The sequence below is a fragment of the Spea bombifrons genome, chromosome 5, assembly GCF_027358695.1.
Source record: "Spea bombifrons isolate aSpeBom1 chromosome 5, aSpeBom1.2.pri, whole genome shotgun sequence".
Lineage (NCBI taxonomy): Eukaryota > Metazoa > Chordata > Amphibia > Anura > Pelobatidae > Spea > Spea bombifrons.
In genome coordinates, this window is record NC_071091.1 from 41,593,100 (window position 1) to 41,607,395 (window position 14,296).

General features: G+C 41.2%; 1 protein-coding gene across 2 annotated transcripts; it reads left to right on the forward strand.

Annotated features, from left to right (window-relative positions):
- Positions 1-343: 343 nt before the first annotated feature.
- Positions 344-13,997, forward strand: FIGNL1 (fidgetin like 1). Of its 2 annotated transcripts, none has more exons than XM_053466962.1 (2): positions 344-435; positions 11,758-13,997. In XM_053466962.1, the coding sequence occupies exon 2, from the start codon at positions 11,766-11,768 to the stop codon at positions 13,710-13,712; it is 1,947 nt and encodes a 648-aa protein (XP_053322937.1). In that variant the 5' UTR covers positions 344-435; positions 11,758-11,765; the 3' UTR covers positions 13,713-13,997. The 2 variants fall into 2 exon arrangements, with proteins under 2 accessions (XP_053322937.1, XP_053322939.1); XM_053466964.1 differs by having other exon boundaries at positions 351-474.
- The last annotated feature ends 299 nt before the right edge of the window (positions 13,998-14,296 follow it).

Below are 14,296 nucleotides of genomic sequence, written 5' to 3' on the forward strand. Positions count from 1 at the left end.
CAACATCCCCTTACTGCAATTACTGGGACCCTAAACTGTATGTCTGTCTGACTACCTATCCACCATTGCAAGAGAAAGGAGAGGGAGGGCTAGAGAACTGTCATTGGGAGGAAAAGGGAGGGGTGTCTCGGTTTTGTAGTTGTAAATACACTAAATCTGGGTGCTCTAATTAAAGCTAAAACACCTATACGTGTCTACTTAGAGACAATAATAATTCGCAAAAAAGCCACCCCTCTCAACCACAATACAGCTGACTGCGGATATACTTGCTAATAAGAGGCGGAGACTTCAGCGCGTGGAAAGGGCGTTACATGCGCAGATGTTTAGCTCAATAGTTGTCTGGATTTGTAGTGTCTACGCGGGTAACTTTAGAAATAGTCGGTGTTCCGTGTGCGATAACGGACCCGGAAAACCGTTTCTTCACCCCAGCACTCGGTGAGTATGCAGCTACACGAGTATCTGCAGAGTTTTAATGTAAGTCAAGAGGCGAACGAGGGGGACATGCCATTGTTTTAATAATTTCAATTTTAAGTCTGCGCGCATTGACGTTGTTATTAACATGGGACGTCATGTCCCTGTTTGCTTACGACAATACTCGCTTTTAGACTGTTTGAGTCAAGTTTTAGTATGTTAAAGTGGGGGAGGGGATTTATTGTGGACGACGTTCTACATTGGGCGGTGTTTAACGCGTAGTGTTTGTTTACTGGAAAAAATACATATTGTGGGTAGTTCTAACTATATTTTATTTACAGACCCTTTATGGTGTATCACAGTGCATTTTGATAGGAAGCAAGCGGTGCGTTCACAACGTCTTTTTCAACAAAACTCTAAGCATATCAGAGCTCGTCCGCAGCGTAGCAACACTAGACTAGGTTTCAGTTTCCATTGAGTCTGGGTGCGCCACAATGCAAAACAATGGAATCTTTTATTTTAACCCTCTGAAAATTGCTGTTCTATTGCATACTGCTCATGTTTAGCTGTAATTTTCCTCTCTCATTTACTGTAGCCACAAATTATATATAGGACAAGAAGGGCTTTCTTTAGATACCGTTTATTTTGATTTTATCTAATTTACTATTTAAAAAAGTACACAATATGATGGAAAAATTGAGAATAACTTTTTCTGACTATAATTGAGAAAATATTTTTACTAATAAGAAAAAACTACATTCTACTATTTGTCCTGAGTTTAGAAATGCCCAGTATTTTTTGTTTGTTTTGCAAGTGCTATTTCAAAACTTTTTTTGTTGTTGTTCAAATCTGTTCATGCCCTGTTTGGAAGCCCATCGGTTTGATTTACACCAATATATGTTTGAAAAGTAGACACCCCAGTGTATTTTACCCTTTCCATGCACTAATTCTGTTACCAGCCTTTGTCAAACTTTGTGGTAGTCTTTTTATGTGTGTGCATGTTTTTAACTTTCCCCTCACACACTTTACTTAACCCCTTCAATCCCCTATGGACGTCCCGGTACCTCCAGCCCTTCGTGCAGCGTCAGGGACACATCCCTGCCGCCAGGGCCGGGGGGAGCAATTGCCCCCCAGGCCGCCCTAAATCCGGGCCGGTGGGCCGGACCGACGATCAGCAGACGAGCATTCAATGCGGCTGCGGCCGCAAAGTTAAAAACTAAGTGGCCGCGAGCAGGATTGAATGCGGCCGTCATGCGTAACTGGCGGGGGGAGGGGGGCGGTCCGCCCCTGCTGCCGCTCATCTGAGGGGTGCCACCATGCCGGCACGCCTTCAGAAACGGTGCGCGCGGCAACTGTGGCTGTGCGCCGGAACTTGATGTCAAATCCCGGCGCACAACACTGAAGCCACGCCCACCGTCTTCCGCGCTCAGTACACCGGAAGGACAGGAAGAAGAAGAAGAAGAAAAGTGAGCGTGAAAGAAGAAAAGGTAGGAGAGAGTGGATTAGTAAATGTGTGAGAGTGATGGGTGTTATGCTAAATGTAAGTGTGTGAGAGTGATGGGTGTTATGCTAAATGTAAGTGTGTGGGAGTGATGGGTGTTATGCTGAATGTAAGTGTGTGGGAGTGATGGGTGTTATGCTGAATGTAAGTGTGTGGGAGTGATGGGTGTTAAGCTGAATGTAAGTGTGTGGGAGTGATGGGTGTTATGCTGAATGTAAGTGTGTGAGAGTGATGGGTGTTATGCTGAATGTAAGTGTGTGAGAGTGATGGGTGTTATGCTAAATGTAAGTGTGTGAGAGTGATGGGTGTCATGCTGAATGTAAGTGTGTGAGAGTGATGGGTGTTATGCTGAATGTAAGTGTGTGAGAGTGATGGGTGTTATGCTGAATGTAAGTGTGTGAGAGTGATGGGTGTTATGCTGAATGTAAGTGTGTGAGAGTGATGGGTGTTATGCTGAATGTAAGTGTGTGAGAGTGATGGGTGTTATGCTGAATGTAAGTGTGTGAGAGTGATGGGTGTTATGCTGAATGTAAGTGTGTGAGAGTGATGGGTGTTATGCTGAATGTTTGTGAATGAGGGTTTCAGATAGCATGGATGTGTAAGTGTTGGGGGATAGCTTGGCATAGGGAGTCCGTAATCACATTCCTTTCATGCCCAGATTCTAGCATGTAGTGGCTGCCTAGGCACGATAGGAGTGTGATTGCTGTTATAAATTATTTTTTGGTCCAACTTCGGTGTGTTAACACTTTTATTGGACAGAATAATTCAGTATTATATATATATATATATATATATATATATATATATATATATATATATATATATCATTGCAAACAGCAATCACACGCCTATCATGCTAAGTCAGCCAGCACATGCTATAACAATTTTGCTGTACCCCTGTCAATGTTTGCCTAACCATAGAAACTATGCAGTTTTAAAGTGTGTGTGTGGGGGGGTGCCACAAACAGGGTCTGCCACAGGTGCCAAATACTCTCTAGGTACGCCCCTGCATCATGCGGCTGTCAGACCCAATGGCCATGCCTCAGCTCCTCTTCCCATGTTTTAAAAGGGGAAAGATGAAGAGCTGAGCCATGCGGTGCGTGCACGCCGGCCACTTTAATTTCATTAGGCGCTGGTGGAGTGACTGCCGCACGATGGCCGCTTTCAATGTCGCTCGCAGCCGCTTTGATGGTGCAATGGGCCAGTTGACTAGACTTGCCCCCCAGGCCTTAGGCTGCCAGCCCTCCCCTGCCTGCCACTGCACGGGAGATCAGGCTGTCGTTTGACAGCCTGGACTCCCAACTGACAGCAGAAGCCGGTAAGCTGTTACATTGCAAACTGCCCGATCGCGTGATTGCGCAGTTCGTGATTTGTGATGAGGCACAGAGACGCTGCGATCTCTATGCAGGTCTGTGATGAGATTGAGGTGTGCTGGAAGTGAGGATCGGCAGGTCGATGTACAAGAGAGAACTTTACTAGGGCTGCAACTAACAATTATGTTCATAATCGATTAGTTGGCTGATTTTTTTTAAAATGAATTTTTTGTTGATTTAAAATAATTTCATGAATAAATTGCGTGAAAAACAAAGAGCATAAATGAATTTCTTGTTTTTATGCACATCTGAGCACAAGTTTTCCACAATGCCTCCCAGATATGCCACTCTGCCCCCCCTAGGATATGCCTTATACCAGGGCTCGAATAAACCCAGGTCGCCCTAGGTCAGAGGTGTGCAATGTGCGGCCCGCCGGACTTCAATGTGTGGCCTGCTCACGGTGCAGCACGGTGTGTGCAAGCCGGCCACCTAATAAAATTAAAGCGGCTGTCGTGCGCACACGGCGGTCTTACCACCTCACCTTGTGTCTGCAGACCCCGTGCTGCTGAGTGGCAGTGCCTCAGTGAGGCTCTTCGTCCCGCCCCTTTCAAGACGTGACGCTCGAGGGGGCGGGCTCACAGAAGAGTTCCTCGTGGCGGGGAGAGGATCGTGACGTCGGAGGAGAGCAGGATAAAACTTAAGTATTTAAAAAAAATAGGGGTTAGAGGAAAGTGGACCTATATGTAAGGGAGAGGGGGGGGGGGAATTCCCTTGGGATTTCATTAATTTTTGTCTTTGAAAATAAAACTGTTAGTTTAAAAAAAAAAAAAATCCTGGCGCCTAACTTTTTTTAGCTGGATCCTAGATTCAAAACAAATTTGTCAAGCCCTGATTTAACTCCTTAAACCCTTAATGACTTCTGCGAAATGAGCATAGAAAGCAATCAATGATCACTTTCTTTGTTGAGGGGTTATATTTGATCGCCCTTGTGCTGCAAAGAGCTTAGAAAACAATAAACTGATGTTCATCCGATGCTGAAATGCCTAGACATTAAGCAACACCAAAAAAATATTCCAAGGAGCAACATGATTGCTCTCTGGCGTGATCACATTTGCCCTATTGTAAGGCACAAGAAAACAACCTGCTGTATTTTCTTTCAGTAACTTATAGCAGCCTCCAAAATGTGGCCCCGAATGACATGCATATTTTATGCATTGGTGGCATCACTGTACTGGGGAGATTTTGCTGAATGCCTATTGGGGTGTTTGGTAGTGACATTTACAATATACACATGGTCTGTGGGGTGGGGGGTATCACAATGTAAAGTTCTAAAGATGTCTAGTTCTCCAAAAAAGGTTTTGACGGGAGTAAATTGAATTGGCAGGCAACAAATAGGACATCGGCACAGGATGACCATATGCCAAAATTAAAAATAGAAAAATTGAAGTGCGCTCTTCCCAAATGTGGCCTTTTGTCTCCAAACAACCCGACACCTATGCATGGTACCATTGTACTTTGGAAATCTTGTTGAACACAAATTGTTGTATCTTAGTAAATGTACATCTGTACCAAAGCTTGCAAAAGTAAATTTTTTCACCCAAAGATTGGATGCATGAAAAGTGTGAAAATACACAAACGTCAATACCCTGGGTTGTCTAAAACATTTCTAAACTCAGGACAAATATTAAAGGCTTTTTCCATTTGCTTTTGTAGTAATGTTTTGCTTTGCATGGGTACAGTATGTGAAAAGAAAATGACAGCTTAACACAAGCACTGCAGCCATTGTCGGGTACAAAAATTAAGTTAAAAAACCATATGGTCACGAAGGGGGTTAAACCTTTCTGGGACCAAGATAAGGTAAAAAAACAAAAAAATGTTTGTTACAAAAATCTTTTTGGATCAACTTTAGAAGTAGGTATGTGTGAAAGGTTGAACTTGATGCGTGCGTGTGACTTGGTTCTGGTGGTAAAAGGGTTAAAGTTCACTATCTGTCTGCCCTACGGAAATAGTGATGAAAATATCTACCCTTAATACCACCCACAATTCACTATAATGATATAACTAACATCATAACGCTGCCACCACCAAGACAATTTATAAATGGGGTGCCTTGGTCCCCCAGGCAAATTAGACTAAAAACCCACACAATATATTTTAACACAATAATTAGGTGATTTGAAATTACCAATAAAACGGTCTGATCAGGTAATGTGAGTCTTTACCAGACAAAGGCAGAGCTTAATAAAGGGATATTTATCATGAACAAAAAATAGTCACATTGCATACAAAAAAACAGATGATAAACAGATTATTTACACCAAACAGATAAAATAACCCAACTACTCACTTGAGTGGTAAAGTAACAGGTTTTCTGTCCGTAGGGCTCTGGCAAAGAAAGATGGCAAAAATAGATCTTGGCCCCTAGTAAGCACTCTGACCAATTTCCTCTCATTAACATTATACCTTTTCCAGTTTCCTTTTCGAGTTTCCAAGCCGGCCCAGAGGTGGTATAAGCAGAGTGAAGGTGTATCTATAGTAATCATAAGTGACCTCCCCCTTGTGCTGTGGAAACATATCAGTCAAAATAACTTATTTTCATTTTATTGCTCGCCCCAGCAATAATTCATGCATTCATGTAAATTATGAAGTCCATTTTTTCTTAACCTACTTTACTATATACCTAACCTTTTTACTAACTGATGATGCTGACTAATATCTGCTGCCTTCTCCCTCATGTTCTGTACAGAAGGCAAAATTGAAGCTGGCTGTGTTCTTATAGGACAGTGTGATTCTCTCCAAGGGACAGCTTGATGTCCCTGACACTCCCACTCTGTGAGTACTTTTAATATGGTTTCTTAAAGGAGGAAGAAAAAAAACTTACCTGAGCGAGAAGCTTCAGACTATTCTTGCTAGTGATTAGATGCTTAACCCCTTTGTGACAATGGCTGATTTTATTTTTTGTACCCTTCGTGACCAAGGCTGTTTTAACACTTTTGTGGTGCTCTTGTTTAGCTGTAATTTTCTTCTTTCCCATTTACTAAACCCACAAGTCATATATTGTTTTTTCAGGACCAGAGGGCTTTCTTTAGATGTCTTTATTTTGATTATATCATATAATTTACTATAAAGTATAAAATTAATTGAACAGTTTAGAAAAAAGGACCTTTTCTTACTTTTACTCGAAAAATCTTTTATTCATCTATAAAAGCTAATGGAAAAAACCTGCAAAATACTGCATTTGCTCGATTATAAGACGACCCCCGAAAATGTGAATATTAATTTATGAAAAAAAGAAAAAGCCTGACTATAAAACGACCCTATAGGAAAAAAGTTTTACCAGTAAATGTTAATTCATGTAAACTATGAACATTTTTTTTTTTTAATAAAAGCTATGATTGAGAAAAATATTTTTTTATTTCCTTTTTTTTTCCAACCTGCCCCCCCCCAGTTATGCACATCTGCCCCCTCCCAGTTATGCACATCTGCCCCCTGGCTTGCCACTCTGCCCCAGAAATGCCTTATACCCCCTATATGCCACTCTGCCCCATGATATGCCTTATACCCCTATATGCCACTCTGGCATTTAGGGGGTTAAAAAGCATATTATGGGGCAGAGTGGCATAAAGGGAGGTATAAGGCGTTTCAGGAAGCAGAGTGGCGTATAGAGAGTTAAAAGGCATTTCTGGGGGCAGAGTGGCATTAAGGGGGTTAAAAGGCATTTCACAGAGCACTCTGCCTCCAGAAATGCCTTATGCCCCCCATTTAACACTCCCACCCCCTCCCTCCTCCAAACTTACCGGAGCATCTGAGTCCCCGGTGCATAGTCCGGGCAGCGTGTAGAGCTCTACGCGATTCGCGTACACAACTTCTGCTGCAGCCGGGACGAGGTGCGGTTACCAGCAGGGGTTGTTTGTGTCCATTGCGAAGACCTTCCCCGGCTGTCAGAGATCATGGGGAACTCTGATCTCTGACAGCCGGGGAAGGTCTTCGCAATGGTCGCAGACAACCCCTGCACCTCCGGCTGCAGCGGAAGTTGTGTACTCGAATCGCGTAGAGCTCTACACGCTGCCAGGGACTCAGAAGTACTGGTAAGACGAGGGGTATTTTTCGGAGCATTTGCTCTGGAAAAAACCTCCTCTTATTATCGAGCAAATACGGTAGATTCTACTATTTGTCCTGAGTTTAGAAATACCCAATGTTTTTTGGGTTTTTTTCTGCATGTTATGGGGCAATAATTACAAGTAGCGTTTTGCTATTTCAAAAAGATTTTTTCCAAATCTGATAATTCTGCCCCTATTTGCTAGTTGAAACATCTTTAAAGCTGGCCAATGCAATTTACCCCATCAAACCATATATTTTTAAGGACCAGATAAGGTTAGAAAGCTGGGCTCTGTTGACTTGCATGGTTGAATGCAGTACCTGTATTCAACCTACAAGGGGAGCAAGAGTTCTCAGGAGGGTTTGGAGAGACCCTCTTGGAAACTTTGGGGGTTTTTTTTGGTTTTTTTTTACCCCTTAATGACAAGACTGTTTCTTACTCGTAGTACATTTTGGCACAAAGGCTCTTTTACAATTTTTAAGTGTTGCTGTTTAGCTGTAATTTTCTTTTTCATTTTGTGTACCCACACACATTATATATTGTTTCTTATCAGGACAAACAGGGCTTTCTTTAGATACCATTGTTTTTATCATATAATTTACTATATAAAAAAAAAGATAAAATATGGTGATTTAATTTTTTTGTTGTTAAAAAATGACTTTTTCTCACTTTAATTTGAAAAATCTTTTACTAATCTGCGCTAACTAATGAAAAAATAGATTCTACTATTTGTCCTGAGTTTAGAAATACCGTGTTTTTTTTGTTTTTTTTTTTGCTTTTTTCTGCACGTTATGGGGCAATAAGTACTAGTAGCGTTTTGCTATTTCAAAACCGTTTTTCCTCAAATCTGGTCATTCTGCCCCATGTGCCATTTCAGGTATCTTTGAGGCCGGCCAATGCAATTTACCCCATCAAACCATATATTTTTGAAAACTAGACACCCCAAGGTATTTCAAATGCACTAGTTCTACCATCAGCCTTTGTCAAACTTTATGGTAGTAAAAAATTTATTTTTTTCACACACATTGTACTTCAGGTATAAATTTACCACTCCTGGTATATGCCCGTGTCAAACAACACCCTAATGTGTTCAGCAACATCCTGAGTACAGTAATATCCCACATGCATGGGTTTGTTGGGTTATTTGGGAGGTAAAAGGCCACCTTTTGTGAGGTGTGTATTTTATTTGCCTTTTAGACATCTGGTCAGTCTGTGCCCACATCCCATATTTGGGACAGCTTTGATGCCAGCCAATTAAATTTACCCTGTCAAATCATACATTTTTTTAAACTAGGCATTAGGGCTGCAACTAACGATTATTTTCATAATTAGTTTATAGAGATTATTTTCATCGATTAGTTGGCCGATTATTCTTTCGATTAATCTATTAATCGGATAAAAAAAATGTAAATTTAAAATTTATTCAAAATAATTTAATAAAGTAACGTAGAATGTAAAAAACAAACCGCAGAATAAAAAAAACTTTGATAAAAATGCATTTCTTGTCTTTATTTCCAACCCCCCAGTTATGCACATTTGAGCCCAGGCTTGCCACACTGTCTCCCACATATGCCACATACCCCCAGACATGCCACACTGCCCTCCCCACATATGCCTTAAATACCCTATATGCCATATATATACACCCCCTGATATGTCACTCCGTCCTCCCAAGGTATGCCGTATACCCCCTGATATGCCATAGTGCACTCATAGGTTTGCAGACTCGTTCACAATACTTTTATCAATAAATACAGGGTTAATCTTCACTGCCCCAGGATTTAGATTCCCCTCAGTTTGCCCCACTTTACCTCAAACTGCACCTTAAGTTAACTTTATTAAATTAAATTAACCCTCAGTCCTCATCATTAAATTAACCCTGAAGAGAAGACCCCATTAACCATAACTGCCCCTAAATTAACCCTAAACACCCCATTAACTATACCTGTCCCTAAATTAACCCTAAACACCCCACTAACTATAACTGCCCCTAAATTAACCCTAAACACCCCACTAACTATAACTGCCCCTAAACACCCCACTAACTATAACTGCCCCTAACTTTCAGCAGCCCAAATATACATTTTATACTCACCAGTTAGATGAGTTCTTGAGCCATGTAGACGGTATAAGAAAAGGGGCGGGGCCAATCAGCACTTTGACCCGCCCCTTTTTCTCCCTGTCCCCCCCAGCAGTCACTGCCGATTGACCCCGCCCCCTTCTCACTGTCCCTCCTTGCAGCCAATCGGCAGTGACTGCAGAGAGGGACTGGAAGAAGGAAGGGGGGGCAATCGGCAGTGACTGCAGGGAGGAACTGGAAGCAGGAGCTGCAGCTGTGAGTCAGACACTAAACGGATTATAAAACGAGGGGTATTTTTCAGAGCATTTGCTCTGAAAAAACCCTCATTTTATAATTGATAAAAATCGATTCAACTAATCGATAATGAAATTCGTTGGCAACGATTTTCATTATCTATTATCGATTTTATCGATTAGTTGTTGCAGCCCTACTAGGCATCCTATGGGCATTTATAATGCCAATATTTTTACTTTCCTTGTGGGAATTGTTTGGGAAGATATAGTGCTAATTGTAGGACTTGCTCATAAAAAAAAAAAAAAAAAAAAACTTTAGACCGTATTTGTTCTATTATAAGATGACCCCCCCCCCCCAAATCTGAATATTAATTTAGGGGGAAAAAAAAAAAGGAATTTTTGTGGGGAGGGCTTTCCTCCCTGGAACCACGGTCAGTGGATGCTGCAAAGCCGTCGATCGCGGCGATGCAGCTGTTTAACAGCAGCCTGTACATGTATGGGCTTTGTCGTTATCACATTGCACTGCAAGCCCGTACATGGGGTTAAGGGGTTAATGGTAATTTAGATGATATGATAAGAATGACATCTAAAGAAAGCCCTGTTTGTCCTGACAAAAAAAACCAATATATCATTTGTGTGGGTGCACAAAATGAGACGAAAATTACAGCTAAACAGCAACACTGAAAATTGTTTCCCACTTTGTCCCAAAGTGTACTACAAGTAAGAAACACTCTTGTCATTATGGGGCTAATGCATAAGATGTCCCTCTTGCAAATGGAGGGATTCTGCAGAATACTTAATGCAGTTGCCCACATCCTAGCTATTCTCTGTGCAGGCGATATACTTAATGCCTTTTAGCTCTGCCGCTGGTCTGGCGAAGATTGTGAGGCAGGGGATTCTTTCTGACAAGAGTACATAGTAATACATTCTTTGAGACTTTCAAATTGGTAAACTGTCTCTTTTGATGCTGCTAAAATGCTGTACATCTGTTTTGTATTAATGTACAAAGAATGTAACCAATTTAACCCCTTAAGGACAATGGGCGGTCCGTAAACCCATTAAAAACAATGCATTTTGAGCCTGTACATGTACGGGCTTTGTCATTAAGGGATTAAGAAACCTGTGTTGTATTTTGCTGATAACAAACTGGCAGTTTTTAAGTACACTTTTTTTTTTTCTCTCCCAAAATACAGGGAATAAACGGATAATATATCATGTTTATTACATGTATTTTCTGAAATTTCAATACTTTATTTATTTTTAATTTTTTTTTAGATATTACCCTGTATTTGCCAGATTATAAGACTAGCTTTTTTCAGAGCATTGTATATTCAAGGTCATCTTCTAATCACACCTCAAATAGAGGTCTGACTACAAGACTAAGATCCAGATCTCCCGCAGCCCTGGGCGCCTGTGCGAAGCGCACAGACAACCTTCAATGCTGCCTGGGCTTCATGAAGGAGCACCGGTGTGACGTGACCTTCTGTTGCTCAGTCATAGAAGCCTCCGCGGAAGTGTTGGGTAGCAGCGGAGTTTGCGCGCAGACGTTCACTGGCTGTGCCCGCTTGACACCAGGGAGTCTGGAGCACGGGGACAAGTCTAGAGATACAGTGGGGGCAGAGTGGCAAATAGGGGCTATAAGGCATATCAGGGAGGGCAAAATGGCATATCGGGGAAGTGTAAGGCATATCTGGGGCAGATGTGCATAATTGGGTGCAGGTTGGCAAATAAAAGGAAATAAAAATGCATTTTCTCAATCAGTTTTTAGTAAATATGAAAAAATAGTTTACATGTTAATATTTACTAGTAACTTTTTTTCTTATAGGGTAGGCCTATATTCAGGATATTTTCTAAATATTCAAATTTAGAGGGGTCGTTTAATAATCAAGCAAATACGATAGTTTTCTACTTTTCCCTCAGACAGTAGGAACTAATCTTATTCTGATTGTTTTCATTCTGGCCCCCTTTTTTTTTCTAGGAAGTCTATGTGGCCTGTAAAGCAACAGGAAATATCAATATGTTTACATTAAAAGGGGAAGCATGCACCTATGCTTTAGTAGTGTGTGTGTGTAGAATTATAAACTTGGTTAATAAGTCTCTAACTTTGTTTGTTTATTTAGGTCACATTATGCAGGCACCTCATAACCAGTCTGCTCACCTTAATGAATGGCAGATGAACCTCTGTGCTCTGACCTCTAGCACCTGTTCACCAAGGCAGAAGGCAGATGTGTTTCGTGCACATATAGCAAAGATTCAGTATGCATGGGCAAACTCTGAGATCTCCCAGGCATCAGCACTCCACCTGTTCAAAAAGTATTCTGAAAAGTGCTCTGCCATTATTGACTCTGACAAAGTGGAGACTGGCCTAAATAACTATGCAGACCGTGTTTTGAGTCTAGCCAGATGTCGGCAAAATGACAGTGAGAAGTGGCAGTCTTCATTTACAGCCAATAATATCTTCAAATTGAAAAGTGTGCAGGGCATGATTGAGACCGCCAGAAGAATCCAAAAGTCTCTGCTGGCTTCAGAGGATGTATCTGTGAGAGTTGATAACTGGGTCAGTACAACTGGAAATTCACTGGTTCAGAGTAATAATGTCCTCAACTGTTCAGGGCATAATGAACCACAAACTGCCTCATTAAAATGTGATATGCCTAAGGGAAACCCAGATGCAGTTCAGAACAAACCAATTCTCATGAAAGATTTTTCTACCTCAGCCAGCTTGCCAAATGCTGTGCTAAGGAACAAAATTGTCACAGCTCCGGCTTTTGGAAAAAATGAGTCGGCTGTTTCAACAAAGTCACAGAATCTGAATGTATTGCCATCTAATATATCTGCAAGGTTTACAGGTTTTGGGAAACGGAAAGCTTCTGGAGATGAACACCAGGATTCACACACTGCTAGTTTAGTCCAGAGTCCACTGGTGAACAAGCAAGCAAGTGAAACTAGTTTTAAAACGGCTAAAGAACAGCTGTGGGTTGAACAGCAAAAAAAATATCAGGCTTCTAATTTATATTGTAGTGCTAAAAGATCATTGGGAGCTGCTCGTTCACGTGGACTTCATGGGAAATTTGTTCCTCCAGTTCCAAGGGGTAATGGTAATGAGGGTCAAAGCATGCAAAGGAAAAATTATGAACCTAGCATCAATGAGATGAATTTGCCTTGTGATGATCATCTGAAAAACATAGAACCAAAAATGATTGACCTGATTATGAGTGAGATAGTAGATCATGGTCCTCCACTGAGATGGGATGATATTGCTGGGTTGGAATTTGCCAAAACTACCATAAAGGAAATAGTTGTTTGGCCAATGCTAAGACCAGACATTTTCACTGGTCTAAGGGGCCCTCCTAAAGGAATTCTCCTGTTTGGTCCACCGGGAACAGGGAAAACTTTAATCGGCAAGTGCATTGCTTGTCAATCAGGTGCAACATTTTTTAGCATCAGTGCATCATCACTAACTTCCAAGTGGGTTGGAGAGGGAGAAAAAATGGTCCGTGCATTGTTCACAGTGGCAAAATGCCATCAGCCTGCAGTGATTTTTATTGATGAAATTGATTCACTTTTATCTCAGCGTGGAGAAGGAGAGCATGACTCTTCAAGAAGGATTAAAACAGAGTTTTTGGTACAGCTAGATGGTGCAACTACTTCCTCCGAGGACCGTATTCTTGTAGTGGGTGCCACTAATAGGCCTCAAGAAATAGATGAAGCTGCTCGAAGAAGACTTGTTAAAAGATTATATATTCCGTTGCCAGAAGCATCTGCAAGAAAGCAAATTGTTGTCAATTTAATGTCATGTGAGAAAATCAGCCTCACAGATCAAGAAGTGGATTCTATAGTCTTACAAGCTGATGGCTTCTCTGGTGCCGATATGACACAACTTTGTAGGGAAGCTGCTCTTGGTCCTATACGTAGCATTCAGGTAATGGATATCTCAACCATAACCCCTGATCAAGTACGACCTATTGCGTACATAGATTTCCAAAACGCATTTCAGACAGTGCGTCCTAGCGTCTCACAAATGGATTTGGAATTGTATGAGAACTGGAACAGAACTTTCGGCTGTGGGAAATAAAATTCTGGTATATATTTTCCAAGGAGTGGAAATGGTGTCTGTATGCATATGTTACTAATGTTGTGACTGACTAGGTTCTTTTTTTGATGAATAAATGCTCTACAATCTTTTCTTCATACTTTTTAAAAACCTTGAATGTGTATTAGTCCAATTGTTATATAGTAAAGGAAGTGTGTATAAGATGCAAATGTTCTTTTGGCATTAAAGTATGTTGGTCTGTTATCCAAATCTTGTGTTTTTACAAGTTTGTGCAGTAAATAAACTTACATGCTAGTGTCTTACCTATTAACGTAGATTTTTATGTATATCATGGGTAAACCTATGCATAACTATTCCTACTCATTAATCTATCTCTGTCCTGTGTTAAAATCAATGCCAAGGTATTACACATACACAGGTCCCTGTCTACATTAACCAGATCCTTGCATGCAGAGTCGGTGCTGGATCGAACTGGAGGCGAGAACACCACAGCCAAATTAATCTAGGGGTTGGGAAAGAAGCAAATGTGTTGGTTCTGTAGAATCCTCTATGGATTTGCAAAATGGACAACACATTTAAAGGGGCCATGCACATATCGCTTAAGT